This window comes from Argiope bruennichi, chromosome 4, assembly GCF_947563725.1.
Source record: "Argiope bruennichi chromosome 4, qqArgBrue1.1, whole genome shotgun sequence".
Lineage (NCBI taxonomy): Eukaryota > Metazoa > Arthropoda > Arachnida > Araneae > Araneidae > Argiope > Argiope bruennichi.
Window position 1 is genome coordinate 136,831,027 of NC_079154.1, and position 22,720 is coordinate 136,853,746.

General features: G+C 28.8%; 1 protein-coding gene across 2 annotated transcripts in view; it reads right to left on the reverse strand.

Annotated features, from left to right (window-relative positions):
- Positions 1 to 22,720, reverse strand: part of LOC129967117 (neuroligin-1-like) — a 700,350-nt gene that overhangs the window by 171,078 nt on the left and 506,552 nt on the right. For both annotated transcript variants that reach the window (XM_056081798.1, XM_056081797.1), the window contains exon 2: positions 4,604 to 4,753. In XM_056081798.1, coding sequence (XP_055937773.1) covers positions 4,604 to 4,753 — 150 coding nt within the window. The remainder of the gene's footprint in view (positions 1 to 4,603; positions 4,754 to 22,720) is intronic.

The window sequence follows — 22,720 nt, forward strand, 5'->3', positions numbered from 1 at the left end:
TCCATTTTTGGGAACTAAATAGAAATATAAAATGAAAAAAGAGACCTTACTTTAATATTTCCATTTAAAATTCGATGTATATTAAAATGAAACAAAGCCTTAATCATTTATTCTTCTGTAGTTGAAATTTTAATACCAATTTTTATATTGTAGTTCAAGCTTTCTTTAGTTGCTTTGATCCTGTTTGAACAGCAAGTTTGTTTAGATAACCTTTGCTTATCAGAAGCTTATAATATCAAATAAAATAACTTCATACTGTGCGATCTTCTCTTTTAAGAAATATTTCAATCCATATTTGCTATAAAGGCCTTTACCATGCAACAAATCTTTATAACTTGCCTTTTACTGCCAAACATTGATATATTATAAAATTTATTGCAAAGCACACCAACGAGTTGGGGTCCTATCTTGTTCGATTGACTCGATAGATTCGGAATATATTGGTATTAAAGTAATAGTTATTATTGTATATGCGAAGAAGTCAACATACTTTTGAACATACTGAGAAATCAATATACTTTTTACTATAAACTGAAAGGAAGATTTGATATAAAAGAAAATGGCCCTACTTCTATCCCCGTTGTTTAATAATATACTGTAAATAAAGTTCGCCTATTCAGAAGGCTTTAGAGCCTGTTCTATGGCTCCTAGCTATACACAATTTCACTAGTATTTAATACAAGAGATACACTCTGTGAAAATCGAAAAATAAAATCGGTTCACATTTTTGACAATAGGTGGCGCTGGGCATCTAAGAAGATTTTAGCAGATTTTTTGTAAAAAAAATAAAAGAAAAATTGCTTCATAATTGGTAAAATTAATGTTCTCTAATTCAGAAAGCCTTAGAGCTATGGATCCAAACAATGCGAAAGAAAGGAGATATGCTCAATGAATTATTTTTGAGTAATGTTATTTGCAATAACGCATTCCGTTTTCAGAAATGTATTTTCTACTACAAAGTCTAAAGTGTTTTTTGAGAGACTGAGCGGATTTGAAGCCTAATTCTTCAGATCAGAGATTCTTTCAATAATTTCCACAACCAAAAATCCCATGGTGTGTGATCAGGCAATTGTGGCTGCCGGAGTGTTTCAAAATAATGACTTATCATATGGTCTTATGTGAAAGGGGTTGTAAAAAAATTAGAACTGTTCTAGTAATATGAGGTGTTGCACCGTCTGGCATAAAAACGATGTATTACAGGTAGCCCCGTTGTCGCTATTCGGAAATCACCAAACATGACAAAATATTAATATATCTTCTCCCATTCCAAGAACATGTAATGAGTCCCTGTGGGTGTTGATTCCTCAAAAAGTATGATATCATAAATGTAGCCGTAAAACCATACCTCACTGACTTTTAGATGTTGCAATGGAATTTTTTCAATAACATTAAACTCATCTGTTGCCCAAATTCGACAGTTGTGTGTGTGTGTACTTTTCTGTTTAATTAAAGCACTTCGTCTCTGCACAGAATATTCCAGGGTCAAAGGGCATCCATATTCATTCGTGCAAAAAGAAACCCGTAATGCAAATGTTAAAAAATTTCCGTATTAACATATATTGGCTATTGCACCTTCTGAATATTGTATGGATAGTAATGCAAAATGTGCTGCATCACTTTTTGCAACATGAAAATCAACAATTTTGCAATAATTGGCTCATTTGCATAACCATATGGCAAATGGTTTGCTAAATCTATCTACGGCAGCAGTAACAATAACTTCAACGCTAAAAATTTCTGCTTGTTTTCGTCTTCTGCCTTGAAGAATGTCGAGTTTCTTCTGTTCTGTTTCTTCAAATTTTTTAATAGTTTGGTGAACATTATCTCCGACAAAGATTCACGTCTAAAATTTTTAAGTTTCCTGAATTTTCGATGGGCTGCAACCGCGTTGATGTTATTTTAATAAGATCACTTTATGAGAGTAGCCTTTTCCGTCAAAGTTATCTTTTGCACCAAGCGTAGATTCAAACAAACAATAAACTCGTCCAATATCAAAGGAATCACAGGTACACTTTGTTATCTTGTTTTAAAATGACCATTAATTTGAAGGGGTTGTGACATCGCTACCATTTCTACATACTTTGTCAACTGTTTGAATAAAAAGTGGTCTTTAGGCTTTTGTTGGAATTTTGCATGTTTCGTCTCGATTGAGAGAAATTGATAGAATGAATCTAAAAAATTTTACTTTTATCAACTGTGAAATAAATCTTCCTTTATTTTATAATTTTGGAAAAAATCTAAAAAAATCCCCTTAGATATTGACGCAACGTCACCTGATAACGGAAATGTGAACTATTTTTTTCTGAGCGCATCATTTATATTACTGGTTTGTAAAATGTTGTTTCGACTAGAACCATAAAACTGGCTTTAGAGCCTTCTGAATAGGTGAACTTTAATCACAGCAACTCTGTCGGTGCCTCACTTAATGCGTATTATCCGCTTAATGAAGGAAATTCCTGAAGTGGCATAACAGATGTTTCATTAACAAGAAACCAGCCGGAATGGTTTCCCCCTTACCAAATGTTGTCTAATAAAGGTGAATTTAAGTTTTAGACGTGTTTTACCCAACCCATTGAAACCAAAATCTGACAAAGAGCTACGCTTGCAGAAACGAAATCGCATAACAAATTGATTACTGCGTTTTTGAGTTGTCGCATTCACATGCTTCTAAATGAGCAGATTAACAGCTCGTCAACCCCTTGATGGTTTTGGCGTAAGATTTCACAGTTATCTACACTATAAACTTTTATTGTATGTACCGAATTTTAACCATCTAATTCCTTTCGTTTTATAGTTAGTATGTTAATGTATATTAGAACAACCGTACAGGAAGATTCCCTATGAACGAATTTTCAGCAAAAGTTGTTAAAAAACCACACATTTGGTGCAAAGGCCCTATACCAAATTTCATACTTCTAGCTCAAGGCACTTTTGAGTTATCTTCGCCGTAGACAGACAAACAGACATTTTTCAAAATTATGTTTTTGAAATCGGGAGATCTGAAACATGAAGATTCGTCGAAACTCAGAGTTCCAGTTTTTTGGCGATTACATTGTATTTCTTCCATACTTTGTATACGATAAAGTAAAAAGGAAAGCAAAAGCAACAGCTTTAAAAAAAGTAGCTATATTAATTGAAAATGTATGCCATGTCATTTGCTTTCGACACAATAGTTATTTTAAAATAAAAATATTCCTAACGGTGTTATATTAGACGCAACTATTATGCCAGTCCTTCAAAGCCATCATTTTTTAAGCGAACCTAACGACGGATATTACGAAATGTGGCGAAACAACAAATATAATTTCATTACAGGAAACATTAAGCAGGAAGTTGGGCTTTCATCTGGGGATGAACATAAAAATAATAATTTCTATTCATATAATGAATGAGAGAGAAACTTTTAGTAAATAAGAACAGTCAAACTTATTTTATAGCGTACACTACGAAGAGTGTGGCATCAGAAAACTAACACTACAATGTTTTCTAAAGTAACAATTTTTTAATAGAAAATGTTATTTAGATCTGGAGAGAGAGAAGTTAAGAAGTATAAACTTCCTGGTATATAAGGCGAGTCTATTTTGATACGCCAGAAGACGTTAGCAGAATCGTATTTATCCCAAAGCTCTTATTTCTTTACAACCTTCTCCCGTTTTCTTAATTTCTTTCTTCTGCAGATGCATGTTCCCTGTTTGATATGGACGGTCATTCGCCAAACTATCCAGAGACGGAGAATATTCCGAACTGTTATCTAGTCTTCGTAGTTATACTCCAGGAAATTATTCATCGACTGGAAAATGTGTCTGTCGAGACGGCCTGTTATTCTGCTAACAATATTTCGGATCTGATGAAACTTATTTGATTTTTATCTTCCTTTCTGTAGTGCAATTTTCTCTCTTGCTAAAGTTTTTTTTCCTTTTCAGTGAGATATTTTTTGTATACATAATGTTCCGGAGTATTCAAATCAAAGTGAATCACTAAAATCGAATCGATTAAATGATTGATCCAATAATATAAAACAGATGCAGTATCAATTAGGAAATTAAAATATTCCAAAATAGAATATTAGCAATGACTTCGAACTGATTTTTAAATGACAATATTATAAATCAGCACGGGGAAAAAATAAAAATTTCGAACCTCATCTCATTGATCTCTACTAAAACCTAACATAAAAATGTAAGCAGAACGAAAAGTTTACGATACCACAACTAGTTTTTATTCTTGCTTAGCTTTATTCGCACATATATAAATCATTCAATCTATACGTTCATAAAAACCTGGTCAATTTTCTGGATACCAAAGTAGAAATTGGGATTTATGCTTCCATTAAAGACTCATGACAAATCTGCTGGAATATTTTGAACTTCATCCAACGTTACAGACGGCAGTGGATGACTATATATACTTATATAATGAGTCCTGAGCATTGAATTTGCCTTTTTGATCAGGGATTTCTTAAAAGACTAACTTTCTCTAAATGCCAATGGTGGAATTTGTAAGAGTCGGTATGTTAATCCGAGATTTTACTAAGGTAAGAACAAAGGACTTCCTTCAGAAATTAAATAAACATTTGAAAACTTTCTTGATAGTTTCAACTCACCAAGAACACCCAATCTGTAGTTTATAGTGATGACTATGACATTTCCATAACTGGATAGTACTCGGCCATCATAAGGGTTTCCTGCATTCCATTCATAAGATTCTCCATGGATGTAAACCATGACTGGGAGTCTGCGTGGTTGTCTTCCAACTAGAAAAGAAACAAATAACAGTCACTAAATAGGGTAATTCAGAAATTAATACATTAAATATTTTGAACTTAAGCTAATGATACTAATGATACAAAGTATAAATTATGAAGAAAAGCACTAAATTGCACAATTTGCTTGATTTAAAATTTCGTTAATTAATACATTTTTTTAAAAAAGTGAGGTAATTTTTGAAATAATTAAAAAAAAAGACTATACAAATTTCAAAATATTTTATATGCCAACTTTTAAAATAAATGTCATCATCTAGGGATTTGCTCGTATATCTTTAAAAAAATATTCGAAAAAAAACGTCTTTTTTTATGGCATTGTATATGAAATTCAGATTTCTTAATTTAAAATTATTTAAAACTTCCAAATTTTACAGAAGAAATTATACCTCCTATTTGTTTTTATTTTAATTAACTGAAAATACAAACATATACTTAAAGATTTGAATTTTATTACTTAATAAAAACTAATAAGAAAAATCAATACCTATACATACTTAACATTCCTAAACATGTTATATAAGCTAACAAACATGTTCCTGATAACTATTCCATGTTTACTGTAAGTATCGATTTTAAATCAATTTAGCATTATTTTTCCTTATGGAAAGATAATTTTTAAAAAATCATATTTCAATCACATTCTTCTACCTTATTTTAAACATAAATGAAATGACAAATTTGTTAACCCAATTCAATGGTTATTAAACCACTACAGTTTGATTATTATCATATAATAAAACAACGTTGCACTTTAATCATCCCGCAGAAATGTTCATTCTACTATTCTAAATTATTACCACATGTGCAATGGAAAAATGGACTGCATTATTGTTTAGAATAATTAATAAATCAACAGGTAGTCGAAATATTTTATGATTTAAAAAGAAGATTGTTTCTTCGTCAGAATGATTATCTTAAAAATATTGAGGGTTCCGCTTATTTGCGCTCTAATGCTAGAAATGTTCTATTTTTTATCAATATTTTTATATTTTCATTCATTGCTTTGGTAAAAATAAAACCCTCAATTCCAAAATGAATTAAATCTTTTCTTATTCTTTACTATATATTTAATACTCTATATTATTATTTTTTTATAATTTATTAAATCAAATATATATTATTCCATACATTTGCTTTAAGTAAAGCAGTATTAAAATACAAAGGCATAAGAAATGGGTACTCTACAAATTAATGACACATTTTCTAAGTCACAAGCTAGAGTGGTCTTCTCAAACATTTTTTGCACACTGTATAATGTGTTAAACCTCCTCTTACCAGCAGCCAAGAAGGTTATGAATGCTCAACATTTTATTTTCTGAGTCCACATGAATCCATCCTTAATCAGTTTCACAACATATGATCGTAGGATAGAGAAGAAATACTAGTGTGCATTTTGAACGCTGGATAGACGGATTTTTTTTATGATAGATTATCAAAGTCATTGTGCTCTTCAGTTACGACATTTACATAAATAGAAATCCACAGACCGGAAGACAGTCAACGTATCGACAGGTTTGGTTCAAAATTTTGATATGGATCTGTACTTTAGACCATAACACTATGCACTCAATTCTATCCATCCATATCTTTACGTTTGTCGCTATCCTCTTAACGTGAATTGAAAGACTGACAAACTTCCTTTGCAAGGATTTTCGTTTAAAATTTGAAAGAGATGAACAAATTTGATAAAAGACCACGCACCGTATTTCATCTTTCTATGTCAAAGCAGCTTTAAGTAATGGCATTCCCAGACAAATAGAGAGACACAATTCAATTAATAGGGGGAACTTATTTGGCGAATAACCCCCCCCCCCCCCCAATTTGAAACGTAAAGATTCGTCAAAAACTCAAATTCGGATTTTTTGACTAATATAATATTTTTTGTAATACATACTTCATATACAAGAAAGTAAAAAATAAGTTATATATTTATATATACATATATGTTACTGTAAATGTAATAAACTGACGATTATGCATAATTATCAGTGATTACTCACAGTCACAAATAAGTTTAGCGGCGATTGTAAATAATCACTGGTAATTCTATACAACCACCGGATTAGTCACACAGCCGTAACTATTAGCATTTAAACTCTGGATTGCTTCATAAAAACTTGAGTGCACTAGAAGACTTGTCACGTTACAATTGTTTTATTGCAATAAATGTAATATATCTAAATTGCTAGCCAATTGCAATATATTTGTGATATCTGAAAATATTCTGTTACAGATTAATTAGTGTCATAGACATTTCATTTTACCAGATCGTTATATTTTTATCAAATGGTGCCTTTTGAGACTAATTCTTGGATCAATGCCAGAAACTTCATAACTGAAAACAATAAATACTCATTATTATTGTTCGGATAGCTAGAAAATAATAAATTTTAATCAGTAACGCTTCATCTAATATTTCTTGACACTAAAGTTACCTCCTTCTGCTGGAGATAGCTTTTTTTTTCACAAGCTGTGCAATATATCATGCATAATTCTTTTTTGTGTCAGGTAGATATCGAAGCAGAAAAACACTTTTGTTTTTAAGGCTTTGACATCTTTTATTGTAAAAAAAAAAAAAAGGATTGGAGACAGATAATTTCTGATTCATTATTAAATAGATATTCTTTTTCGATATGAAACGGAATGTATGTTTTCATTTACACCTGTTTTTAGCTTCGAAAGAGTTAATGACTTCCAGCATATTTATAACAAGCTATAATTAAAATAATTATAGAAGAAGAAATACTCTTTTATTTAGATGGCCGAACTAGTTAATTCGAAATTAATACAAAACACGCCTTTCATTTTAGAACGGATTTCACTTGTTTACTCAGATTTATAACTAATTTTACTAAAATAATGTTTGTTATTTCAATAGTTATGAAATCAGTTATGATCGGAAGAAAATATTTTGAAGCGCTTTTATTTAATTAAGTTTTTTAACGAATCGATTTTCACACACTTGATGATGGGCTGAAGTTTCGAAATTTAGTGCACTTGTGTATTCTTGATTATAATAGACTAATTAATTAATTTCGATATTTATCTATCAGGTAATCGATTAACTATATTAAATTTTGATTTCATACCAGATATTAAATTTACTTTTGTTATTTAATAATTAGTTTCACCATATCCTAATATTTATGATAATGGATTATAAATTCAAAACTAGAAGTTAATAAGATTTAAAATATGAAAATCTAGTGCAGCAATAAAAGTATTTTCTTTAAAAAATCATATTTTAATAATTTTTGTAAAAATTTAAGGAAAGTATAAAAATATTATAACTATATCATCGTTTACTTATTTATCATCATTCCATTTTATTTAAAAATGTAAAAACATCATTGATGAAACCGATATTCTGATAAATTGATAGATTCTCAATACTAAAATATTATACTATAAAAATTACGTGTCACGTTGTTTGTCCGCGATGGACTCCTAAACTACTTAACCAATTTTAATCAAATTTGCACACCGTGTGCAGTTTGATCTAACTTAAAAGATAGGATAGCTATTTTTTTTATCTTTAATTAGAATTTTAATTATTAATTAAAAACTAACTTTCCGGTCAAAAAAATCTTTTCATTTTCCCCATCGCCAAATGAGTACGGCTTCAGTTTTTTTCCCCAACAGTCATGAGGCTAGGCTTAAGATTTTTCGGCTGATTATTTGAAACGATTCTATTTATTTCCTTAACGTTTGATGCATTTAAAATTAAACATTGTTAATTAATCGATCTTTCAGATTCATTCTTAAGTACTTTTGAATTAAAATAAAACAGAATAAAGAAAATTAAAAATTTCTAATCTGTATAGCGTTACCCCAACTGGCGTAAAAAAACTCACGCATTTGCGTTACGTTTCGAATCCGAATGTTCGAATTATTTATGATCCTATCTGAAAACGTTTCTCAGGAATAAGATATCATTTTCCACAATTATTTTTTAATGCATACAATAAATTTGATACGTTGCAAAGGATAAAGCATCACGATCTTATGTTTGAATTTTGTATTACTGTGCACGGTGGCAATTCTCAGAAATAAGATATTTTATTTGAAAATGATTAATTACAAACGTTTTAACGGATCACTGATTATTATAACATACTAAAATTCTGCTTTTTTTAATTATAAAGAAGTTTGGAAAAATACTTGGAGGTGCACACGGATAATTATTACTTTTCGTTTTGAATGAATTCCGATTCTTTATCTGACTGTTTACTAAGAAAAATGTTGCACGACAATAACATTTGTTACCTTCATTGAATTTTAAATTAAATGATTTTATTTCTTTTGTTAAGGATATCGTTAAAAAAGGTAAGTGAACGAGCCAATAATAATTTCCTCTAATCGGATAATAAAAGTATATTAACTCATTTGTATGCTAAATGAAATTTAATCTTTTTTATATAAATTATTGAAGATATGATAATAAAAAATGGTTACAATAATCGTTTCAGTTTTTCATTTCTTTACTAATAAACTGCATGTACGTATCAAGTTATGTCAGCTATCATTCACTTCAGCTACAATGCTTATCATTATTTAATAAATGTTTCTGAAACTGATTTCATTTTGTAAATGAATTTTGAATTATTGCAATAGACAAATGTATCAATGACGTAATAAATCTCATGGCAACTTCATGTGTGGAATATAGAGCTTTTTTTTTAAAAAAAAAATTCTTTCCTTTAAGCTGAGGAAGCCAGAATCTGTATCTCTGAAGTTAGAGGATTTATTATACATCATAAAGGGTTTATACTAAGAAGGAACAAATTATTTGTTCATTATTTCACAGTCACAATTATCTGTTAGCTCCAAGCGATTCTAACAGATGGCGATATCTGTTGACTGGATTGAGTAAGTATTCTAACAGATGGCGCTGTGTTAAAAGTACCAACGTTTCACATAAGCTACAATTTAATGGCATAACCACCACGTGTTGCTGAGGCTAAAGTATAAGTTAAATTTATTTCGTAGTAAATGCAATACAGTGAAATTCAATTGTTCTTACTTTTTCAATTTTTGGTATTAGCATAGCCGACCACGTGTTATTTAGACTGAAATATAAATTGAATTCATATTATAGTAAAAGTAATACAATGGAATTCTTCTTGCTTTTTAATTATTAGTGCTTCATTGTTCAACAATCTTTAATTAAAATGCATGTTTAAAACAATCATTCTTATGGCGAAGTGTTGAAACACTTCGATTGGCCATAAACATGCGCGTACAATTGCAAAATGATCCATCAGCACAAATATTTTCTGAACAATTACTACATATTGGGAACGGTAAAATGGAACTGCAACCAAATACGCAATGCATTAAACTGCCAGACAATTTCTGCACTGTTCTTCAGGGAAAAAATGAATTGATTCAGAGTATTTTTCCGGATATACAGAGTAATTACTTGAATCATAACTGGTTCAGTGATCGGGCTATTTTGGCAGCCAAAAATGTTGATGTTGACGAAATTAACTTCCAAATACAACAGTTGTTACCAGGCGATCTGGTGTCTTTTAACTCAATCGATACTGTTGTTGATGAAAATGATAGTGTAAATTTTCCAATTGAATTTTTAAATTCACTAGATATACCTGGAATGCCACCACATAACCTTCGATTAAAGATTGGTTCACCTATTATTCTCCTGCGTAATTTGAATCCACCACGATTATGCAACGGTACGCGTTTGGTCATCAAAAAGATCACCGGAAATATACTTCAAGCTACCATTTTAAATGGAAAGTTTAAAGGAGAAGTGGTCCTGTTGCCACGTGTTCCGATACCCTTCAAAAGGTTACAGTTTCCAATTCGTTTAGCTTTTGCCATGTCTATAAATAAGTCTCAAGGCCAAACAATGTCCATTTGTGGTTTAGATTTGGAAAATCCATGTTTTTCTCATGGGCAACTATATGTTGCATGTTCACGTGTAGGAAAACCGTCAAATCTATTTGTGTTAGCTAAAGACAGGTTAACCAAAAATATTGTGCACTGATTAGTGCTAAATTAAATTGAAATTAAAAGTATTTATAATTCAAAATAATAAAAATTATTGTCAAAGATTTAAAACTATCTGCCCTACCTATCTCATTTATAAGTTTAAGTGTTACGTGTTTTTACTAACAACTTTGTAATGTACTCATTTGTTACAAACTTGAATACAAAAAATAAAGAAATTTAAATTTATTTTTTTATATTGATTTTTGCTCAATATCAACGGTAGTAGAAAATCAATCATGGAGGTCCCCATGTTTTTTTAGAAATGGCATCTGTGTAAAAAAGCATGGTGGTCCCCATGATCGTGTTCTCCTACTGTTTCCCTTGAATAGTTTACTACTATGTAATATAACAAAAACCTTAGCCACAGCAACGAGTGGCCGGGTCTGCTAGTATTATACTATAAAATTATTTTATAGAATTCACTAAAAAACTGATTGGAATTAATACCGAAACCTTTTTCAAAGAATGAATGATCAAATGTTGAAAAGTCTTATCACTATAGAATTTCTAATGTTCTTTTTATCTTAATTTGTTTTAAAGGTTTTATGACTGAAGACCAAAAATTAGTTTTAAGGTGTTGAAATTTAATATCCAAAATATATAGAAACTAACAAGAAGAAAAATTCACATAAAAATACAAAAACATATCAATATAGGACACAACATTCATGGATAGAGTGTAATTGTCGATTTACGTGTTTAATATCAGTATTATATAATTCTGAATTATCATTATCACTTGAATCCAATTAAAGCAAATTAAAGAATATGATTTGTAAAGCTTCGTATGAGCAAAATATATTAATATAATTATATTTATATCTAAATATATTAAACAAGTAATTAAAATACCAAAAGATTTTTAAAAATAAGCAAAACGCATAAAAGTATACTCTGATTTATGCAAGTATTTTTAGAAAAGTTCCTTCCTGAAAAGATTGCATTAGTATCTCTTTTTTAAGGCTTGTGCTTAGAGGAAAATATTAGATTAATTTACATGCTGTTTTAAATTTTTATGGAGTGATTCCATTTCCCAAATGAATGGTTTCTTCTGCATAACATTTCTTTGTGAAATAAATAATTGAAAATATAGCAACATCGAATATTAGATTTAAATTCATTACAGTAAAAAAAAAAATTATTCGGATATAATGTCAGTTTTATTCCTCGTGGAACTACTAAAAATAATGTCTTGGAGAAAAAAGACACATAAATAATATTTTCCTCACTTCTAATTGGAAGAAAGTTGCGCATACATGCGTGCAAATGTGAAACGTTACCTTTAGCAGCTATATTTCATTTCTAAAATGCCCTGGCGTGTTTCCTGGAGTTAACGATTCCATTTCTTCCCAATTTATGTGCCCTAATAAATAAAGAAGTGGCGCTGTGTCTCGCTCAAAGGGTTCAGAAATTTACTCTAATGTAAGCAATGTAGAAGATAAAAGATGAAAAGAGCAAAAGAAGCTAACTGAAGAAGCAAAGGAAGTGTGGAAAGTAGTATTTTTTCCTGACGGTGCTTACATGACTTTTCTATGTTTTAATGTTGCAATAAAATCTTTTTATTTTCGAAATTTTCCTCTTAGTTTGGTAGGAAAAGGATCAGAAAAACTGTGAAATTACAAATTTAATGTTCACGCTTCATTATCCGATAGGAAATGTATACCTAAGTTGACTCACGGAGTTTGTAAAGACCAGGTTTAAACTAATCTTAGAAACATTTTTTTTTATTTGTAGTTTCATAATGTTTGTGTAAAATTACAGTTTCGTTACTTGAAGTTTTGTAAATGTATCTAACAATAAAAACAATATAAACTTCTTTGTTATATTTAAAGATTTTTTGGAAAAAATTATTTTATAAAGTTTATTATTTAAGAGACTACTTATTTAATTGTACTTTGACACCTGCATAGTATAAGTAGATTTTCTATAACAATAACACATTTATTGTATAAGTTTCAATAATTTATCATCAGTCGCACTAAAAAGATGACGAAATTTTCATTCAATAGAAAGCAAATGAAGAAATGGTTTCCTCGTAATTTTCTTATGATGTCTGCCTGTTCTGTCCTTACTAAAGGATTCATTTAAAAATAAAATACTAACTAAAAAAACTAACTGAAACAAACTGAAATATTGATGTACAATTTGGGATTCAGAAAAAAAAACCACTGTATTTCTTATGAGCCTCACAAATATGTGGGAAATTAAATAGACCTTAAATGAATGACCAATCTTAAAATTGGGTGTATCTGAGTTGATGAGAGTATTTATGTCTTGTTGTGTTTCCTTTCAGGAACTTTATAATTCATTTGAAAAAACTGGCTTCAAAACGCTTAAAATGAGATAGAAAATAACTTATAAAAATCTTAAAATATAATATTTTTTAATAGAAAATAATATTAAAAATTATAATATACCACCAATTTTGAGAAACTCATTATTAAAAATCGTTAACATTGCGGTAATCGTTGACAATAACTTTATTTATAACTAAGACATAATATTAAAGAAATAGAAAATTATGCCTATCAAAAAGCATAATTTATAAAATAGTATATCAATGGTTACTTTTAAGTTAAAAATAATAAAGTGATCAATAAATATATTATATTTCTCGTAGAAATATTGTTTATACGCTTCTTAAAAACTTTTGCAAGGCAAATAAGAAAATAAAATAAAAAGGTTTTTCTTACTTCGAACATAGAAATATATATTTTTTCTTATCCAATCCGGAATTTTATCAATAAAAATATTTTAGTTAATTTATACGTCTCTGAAATTTTAATGCTGTATATATTTTTAGCAAATAATGATGTCATTTGCATATTTTTAAGGGCGCTTATGCATTAAAGATATTCAATATTAGATTTATATTTATTACCACAAAATTCTTATACGAATATAAATTCCATCTTATTTTTCGTGGAACTATCAGAAGCGATGCCATACAGTAGAAAAAACCATAATTACTTTTTTTCTTCACTACCTCACTCTTAATTGGTAGAAAACTACGCATGTAAGGGCTCAAATGTGAAACGTTACCTTCAGGAACTCTATTTCATTCCCAGACTGCATTGGTGCTCTTCCTGAACTTAACGGTTCAGTTTCCTTGAATTTATGTTCCCTAATAAATAAAGAAATGTATCTAGTTGAACGAGCTCCGAAATTTCTCCAATGCAAATGACTTAAAAAAGCAAAAGCTGCTGTCTCCGAGGAAGTGTTAACAATAGTAATTTTCTTGCTTTCACTCGAGAACGTTCGTGACTTTTTTAAGTTGTAATAAAATTTCCTCTTCATGGAGTTGGGTTGCCAGGGAAAGGATCAGAAGAACTATAAAATTACAGATTTAAGTTCCGAGTTCCACTGGATGGTCTGAATTATGCGCCAAAATTTAGCCGTTCAGCATGCGACGAAATGCCAGCATTTGATGAGCTGTAACTTACATTAGAGGGATTCGTTTTTCACTTTTTGGTTTAATAAAGTCTTGAAAATTGTAGCGTGTTTACCTGCAAGATAACATTTTTCTTTTATACAAGTAACAAAAATTGCGAACTCAAATCTTTTTAAAATTTGCTTCTATTTATAAAGGCTATAATGATTTTTTCTATTTTAAACTATGGAATTGTGGTTAAGTGATGCAGTATCACTAATTTTAACGTATTAAGCGAACTGAAATATTGATTATTTCTGAAACGCATTCGTACAAATTCATTTTAAATGTTTTATGAAATTGGTTTTGGATTTAAGTCTTGGTAAATTATATGTAATAGACATTTTTCAAAATATTAATTAAAATTACTAAATTATTACTTATGAATTTACAAATGAATATTATATAAAGCAATTTTGCCTCCATTATATTTGGATTTTGTAAAATATTATATTTAGAGTTTCAAATTGCAATGCAATTATTTTATACAGGATTTTTTAATATTTAGAAAAATATCTTGTCACCAAAATAAGCACTATTGATAATAAAGAAAAAAATGAAAATATTTAAAGCATTCCATAATAGCTTAGTATTCTATTATATATAAGCATTGTTTCATATTATGAACGTATTTTAGGATAATATTTATTTGAAAATGTTTGACTATACTTCGATTCGATGCATTTATATAATATAATTTATATTCATTTTTATATAATATCAATGGTCATGACACATTCTGTATTGAAAGTTAAAAATTATTTACTATATCGAAAGAAATAAATTTTATTCAAAAATTTAAATGAATAGTGTGACGCTTTTATAACGAATGTAATTTCAGTTTCGTAAAAAAAAAAAAAAAAGACACAAGAATTAATTTGTTATTAATAAATGTCCTACAATGAAGTATGAAAATAGAAATCACGATCTTATTAACATTTTGATTGCATTTTTGAAATGCATCTATTAATTGAATAACAGGAGTTTATCCTAGTTACAGACAGATACTTTCAGCGGAGGGCATAAGTTTGCAAGGGTGATAAATAATAATGAAATGAGGCAGTATTGTAGGTTTTATTACTTATTCAATCTGTTATGAATAAATATAGAACAATGTGCATATAGATAAAAATAAAAATATAAGAACATCAATATTTATACATTTATTTCATAATTACTTTATTATAAACATCTCGTAAATAAATAAAAATTATTATCTCGTAAATAAATAAATATATACGACTTTGATATTAGGGCACAGCCGATTAAAAGAACAATGCGAAATTCATCCCGTAAACAAATATTTAATATGCACGTGATTTTCAATCTTGATGTAAATGAGAGCAATGCACGTAATGAAAGCAGACATGAAACCCAGAATTACAACAGTGGTATAAGATTTATCGAATAATTATCAATTTCCGGCTTTTCTAGAGTAGCACTAATTGGATTTTTCAGATACATGGCAAATATTTCCCAAGATATTGTAGAAAGTAAATTAAATTTTTTTCTCAATTTCAGAAGACGAATTTTTTTCATTTATTATTCTGTTTTAGCGTGTATGACATATCTTATTCAAGATTTATAATTTCTTTTTAAAGCCATAAAAACTTAATAAAATTATATTTCCATAGGAAGGATAGTTCTGCAAGGCCACAAAAACGTAAGCACTTTGCAGTGTGTGCATTTTCATCGGCAGAAAATTTCCTAATGAATAATGGAAAGCTAAGTTAATTATAGAAAATGACACTAACTTTGAATCAAATAACCAGCGGAGGTCCTCACCCCAAACTTCTTCGCATACCCTATAATAAAGGTATCATCCTTGAAACCCCTTGCATTCCTTTGGTGAACAATAAGTACGAAATATTAACCTTTGTCGTGAATTTAGCATTTTTATTGAATCTATCGTAGGAGTTTTTTAGCGATTAATAGTATCCGAAAACTGTATTTATGTTTCAGGTGCATGCGTTTCTCCCAACCTATTAAGACCAAAAGACACAGAACGACACTTGCAATTACAAAATCCCGAACCAAGTTTGATATAATTAAATACTTGGATTTTTGAATTATTGTGTTAAAATATTTTTGAAAGTACAGAATGACAAACGAATCATTTTTTTGTTAGATTCGGATCAGAATTTGATAGATGTTTACAATATATTGTAAATGTAAATCTGTGTATCGAATTTTATCTCTCTACCTCTCTTCGTTTTCCCGTTTTAACGTTAATTTATATTCGAAAAGCTGGTAAGATAGACTTCTTCTGACCAATTTTGCTCAAAATTTGATAGAAATCTACAAATTTGGTTAAAAGACCAAATTTCACCCTGTAGCTAAAAGCGTATTTGACTTGTCCTTGTCACAGACTGACGGACATTTCACAAAAATGTTTTTTTGGAACTCAGGTAGTTCTGATACCTGGAGACTCGTCAAAATCTGAAGTTCGAATTCTTTGACGATTAAAATACTTTTTCTATACCTACAAAAATAAAAATAAAATAAATAAACAAAAGTAATCATAATAACATGTCACTTTGTTGATAATCGTAATAAAAAGACTGATTGCGCTTAAATTAAAAAAAAATCTCTTCCTGAGGAAGAATTTAAACTGGTGTCATACATCCCACTAATCCTTTCATTACTTATCCCACACGAACAAAATATAATATCTCACTTAAAAAAAAAAAACATCGGAAGAAGTAAATGGGGAACGAAAATGTAACTTCATCAAAAACATATACCACAAAACGGTTTACTTTTCACCACTGTGGCAAAAATAAGTTTCAGAAAGCGATGGAAACAAGAAAGGCCATTTTGTAAAAATAACATTTCTGATACACAAACATGTTACCAGAAAATGAAATAAAGCTGTGACATTTGAAGCCGCTTTTGTGGAAGGTACGTGACCAAAGTAATATTTGTTGCATTCCTGCAGCAATTCCTCGAAAACGTATGACCTATTCTCTGTTCCCCCGCGATTTCAAAACTGAACAAAATCACTCTCCTGTAATTGTTGTCTGCAAAGGAAAGACGCACTATTCAATTTCTTTTCTTCAGAGAGACGATAAATGTTCTGGACAGAATTCTACACACGATTTGTCGACTAAGAGCGCTATTATCAGATTTTTATCGCTTAAAATCTTCCTGGAAGTAAAAATTTGGGATGAAAGAACGTATTGATATACAGAACTAGTACAGAAAGGGTAACGTTTTGAAAATTTTGCTCCAATAGGTTAACGGAATAATATCAAGAATATTACGGTCTTCAAATTAAAAAAAAATAACTTTTAAAATAATCATTTTGTGGTTTTGAAATTTTAATTATTTAGAATTCAAAATGTCCTTTATTATTATTATTGTAATTAGATGCATTAGATCTTAGAATTACAAAAATAGCATTTAAAATATCAAAAGTAGTATTTCAAAGCCCTTCAACAGCAAGGCTAATTATATAATTTTTGTGGGTTGCGAGAAATGATATTTATAAATTTGAGCATTTATGAAGTTTAAAGAATTGGAAGTAATAATAAAAGGCTTGGAAAGTGACTGAATGGAAAGAGAAAAAAAAGTCTACAAGAAAAGTAAGATTTAAAATAAAAGGATTTTTAATTTTCAGTTTTTTTGGGGTTAATTAATAAAATTGTCATTTACGCTTTTTAAAAAGTATTAGAAAAAAAAAGTTATTCAATTCAAAGTTTGAAGGTTTGTTCTTGTGTTCCTCCCAGAGAAATTTATTGCTATTTCGTCACAAATACCTGCGAGATAATTGCTGATAATTGTAAAATCATTGAGAGAATTCCGTAGCTCTCAGAAGAAAGTTCACGTGATCAATTATGATCAGAATATCTGCCAGGATATGTACTCCCTGAATTATTTTGAAAAATATAAGCTAAATAAACTTCATTCATAAACGATAAAACAATAGCAAAATTCACTCATGATCTCATAATTCTTCTTCATTGATTCATTAATCATTTAATATATTAAATTTATTGATGAAATATCTAGTATCGAATCTGAAGAATTTAAAAAAAGTTCAGCGAAAAATGATGGTAATGTTATGCACATTAAGGCATGTGGCTATGTTAGGAATAAAGTGTTTTTTGAGAAACGCTATAAAATAATTATATTTCAAATTTTTGCATGAAAAGGATAGAAAAAACATCTACGAAACCAATGTATACCAGTTAAGTGGTAAAAGGTTTTTTAAAAAAGAAATTGTATAAAAAAAGGTGGGACTTTTTCAGGTATAAGCAAAAACATTCTAGTTTAGAGGACCTATCTAAGGATTTGCTTAAAATTTTGCAGATAGCTTTAAAAAATATATTACCAAGTTAATGAACTAAAAAATAAGCCTTATTTCTATCTATTCTTTAAATGTTAAGTTTCAAATGATAAATAATATGAAATATTCCATTTTTTTCTCATTACTAGCATTGAAACAACTATAAAATATTTCTAAAAAAGTAAGTAAATATGTTTACTAATTTTTAGTTCAGGAACTACAAAACATGTTGAGAAATTACTATATAGAATTTGCACAAAGCATATGCATTAGATTTAAATTTGTAAAAGTTTTTTTACTTTTGTAAGAGATCTTTGTAAGAGTTTACTATTAAAGATGAGAATTCGAAAACGCTACATCTAAAGATATAAAATAGCATTAAAATAAAAATGCAAAAATAAAAATCAACATAACTCACCAAAAAATTGACTTTACTAAATTCAACGATTTTATAAAAAAATCTGTCCAAAAATCGGGAATATAAAATTTAAAAAAAATGTTCGTGGTCAAAAATTCGGCTTTTCAATGGACCCACCTACCTTGAAGCTGAAGTTAAGGATTATGTAGTTTTTAAGTATGTTTCTAGACAACCATGAAAAATTTCAAGAGTCTCAAGTATTTCATGGTCATTTCACCATCTTTCTATATAACCCCGTATCAAAATTTTTGACTTTAAAAAAAGGAACGATTCTGAACCTCTTGACATGTGAATTTACTTAACTTCTTAATGAGATGACATATTCTATCTGAGACATTTATTGCTCTCTTTATTCCTATAATATTATGAAGATGATACCATTTGATATATTGTACTATTTCTCAGTGTTTTTGCATTTTAAATTATTTGATTCTGCCACTTAATTGCAGATTTAAAATTAAAAATTCATTGTAACTGAAAATTTAAAATTGTATTTAATGAGTGAGTCAGACATGTCCTTGTATGCGATGGGTTAATAAATTTTATTAATTTCAAAAAAAGAAAAGTCGCATTGAAATTTATTTTGAATGAAAATATACGAAGCATAATTTGATGCAATAGGATCAAAAATAATTTTTTATTTAAAATGATAAAAATACATATTTTAAAAACTTTGAATAAAAACGTATAATGTTTGAGGCTAATCATTAAAAATTAATACGAATAGCAAATAACAACAATGTCCTAAAATTCTATGAAGATTTCAGTTACAAATATTGATAAAAAAATTAAACATGACCTTCAAGATAAATTGCAATGAGTGAAGTTTTCTAATTACTGCTTTACGAACTCTATATCTGTTCGAAGAGCAACGAAGAAAAGCAACGAAAATCCCTATGGCACCGTAGGCTGAATTCAGAAAACGTTTTCTAATGGTTTAGTTTTCGATTCATACTTAAGAATAAATTTCCGACTAACATCATTTTCAACCCCTAAACAATCGGTTATCGTATTTTCTTGACGCTTTCTTCGTTGAATACCGGGCCGAATAACTTTTTTTAATGTTAGATTGTTCTAGTATTTAGTTTAGAAAAAGCACTTCCTTCCCTCCTGGAATATTGATCAGGAATTTTATATTCCTCGAGAAATGTATGTTGGTCACGAAGGGAAACATTTTACTAGCTGAATACTTAAAATCTTGTGGCACTAATATATGCGTTCACATATTTTTACTTTTAACACATTTTTCATGCTTCTGGAAATTCTGTGTATTTATACTTTGAAATATTTCCTCACTTACTCTGCTATGCATATAGAAAATAAGCATACATAATATATGTCGGTATAGGCTATCTGCAAAAAAGAAGGAAAAAAAAACATTGTCATCATATTTTCTAAACCAATTAGTTAGAAAAAATTCGCCAACAAAATTCTGTTTTTCAAGAGCATAGCAATCTTTTTTTAATATATATATATATATATATATATATATATATATATATATATATATATTAATGTTTTCATGGGCATTTCGTTCTACGCTTCAGTGGCTTAACTGGGGGGGGGGGGGACAGGCAGGCCAAGTGTCCATTAGGAGATGCAAAACCATAGAATAAATTTGTTGAATTTAATTCAAAGTACTTTTGTTTACTCTAAACTTCTTAAAAACAAATGCATATATTTTTTCTCACATTTTCATATATCTATATATTCAGTATCACGATATATTCACAAATTATAATCACTGTTAAGTTATTAAATTCTTTAAATATTACTTATGAAAGCATCGTTCTTTACTTAGAAAAATGAATCATGGACATTTCAGAATACTTTTTGCTAAATAAACAAAAGCAAATGTATCCTATAATGCCATGAAAACAAAAATACGAGTAGTATTTGATTCGACGTGAAATAGGACTTAATGTAAACAAGCTCAGAAGGTCGTATTTCTATTCACCAAACATTCTTTACAATCAAGAGAAAAACCATGTTTTGAAATATCTAATAAACTATTCTGAATTTGCCATAAGGTAAACTGAACCGGTCATAAATTTCATAAATGATAAAAAGTCAAAGAATAGAAAGTATAAGTGAAAAAATAGTTCATGTGACTGAAAAAGCATTGATAGAGTAAGGAGCTATTAATTGTATATTTTTGCTCTTTTTCAAGGCTGGAATGAATTTATTTCTTAATAAATACTAATCAGAATAAAAAAAAAAGAAAGTTTGATTTTCCTTCTAAATTATTAACTTTGCGCTTGAAAAAAATCGTCATTGAAGTTAATCTGTATTTTACAGACTGATTCAGTTTGAGAAATGCGTACAACCAATAATCATTTAATTGTTGTCTAACATTTATCACTGAATAATTAATAAAAAAAACTCCTGTACCACTATATAATCATTAAACCTCAGAAGTATATAGATTTCATAAAAATTCAAAATATGTTCATTTAAGCACCAAATTTTTAATTTTATTCTCTTTAGATACAACATATTAAATCATTCTCTTAATTTAATTTTAAAATAATATTTTTGAGAATATGTAGAAGATCAGTTAACTAAAAAAAAATCAGTTTTCTATTTCTTAAAAATATTTTCAATGATTCATACTATTTTCATACTTCAGTGAACTTCAGAATAATTTCAAATTCTAAATTGTGAAGTTATCGATACAATATAATCCATGGAAGGTAATGGATTATAATCTACGAACAAATTTTTTATTAATGTGCCTATAATCACACTGCATTTCTTTTTGCTTAACATTACAAATTTCATGCTTATTGCAAAAATAACGTTGTGTCCCTTCTAATCGTGGTTAAGTAGCTATTTCCTGACCTTTAGAGACATAAATTTATTTATAATTATAAAAGAGTTTTAGGAGAAGTAAAGAATTATTTTTTGGGTGTTTGAGTAAATAAGCGCATCACTGAAAGATTAAGAAATGTAAATTGCCCCACGACATAATTGTCCAGTTTAATCTGTCAACTAATTGCAATTATTGTCATCACAAATTATAAAGGAAATATTTGTTTCAGCTGCTGAAGAACATTAAACAATTAAATGCTTACAGAAATAAGGAAAACTGTTTATTTTTTATTGTAAGAATAGGAAAGATTGTAGAAAATTATGAAAGAAATTTTTTTAAAAGCTTTTTAAATTAAAAAGAAGAAAGGCTTGGCAATTAAACTGTTACGATTAAAAAGATACATTTTTCAATCGTTAAGATTCAGCAAACATTTTTATATGATAACTACCAAAAAAGCAACAAACATTTGCTTATTTTTTATTCAATTAATTTTGTACAGAGTGGCCAGAATAAAGCACCCCAAAAGTAAAATGAAACGATAGAAAAACTGAGTGAATAAGCATGTTTACAGAGAAAAGATACATATTCTAAATTCGGTTGTTGGTATTGTATATTCCCAGAGTTTATGTAGAGCGGTTTTTGAGATTCCATATTGGGGAACTTATTTCTGGTCAAACTGCATTTTGAAAGAAGTTGTAGCATGACGATCTTCTACAGTATATCTTTACCAAATTTGGCATCTGTCCAACTGCTTGTTATACAATGTGCCAACAGACAATATGGAAGGATTTAAATACCCAGGTATTGCTATGGAACAGAAATCTCAAAAGTTGTGTTTCCGTCTTTCAATATACTTTTACATCTAGTATAAAAGGAATAACGTTAATAGGGTGCTTTAAACGTTAGATATGAAAATGAGCTTGAATAAAATTATTGTATTTCTATCTTTAAATAAAATTCGATTTCCAGAAAATAATGCATGTTGTAAAAAA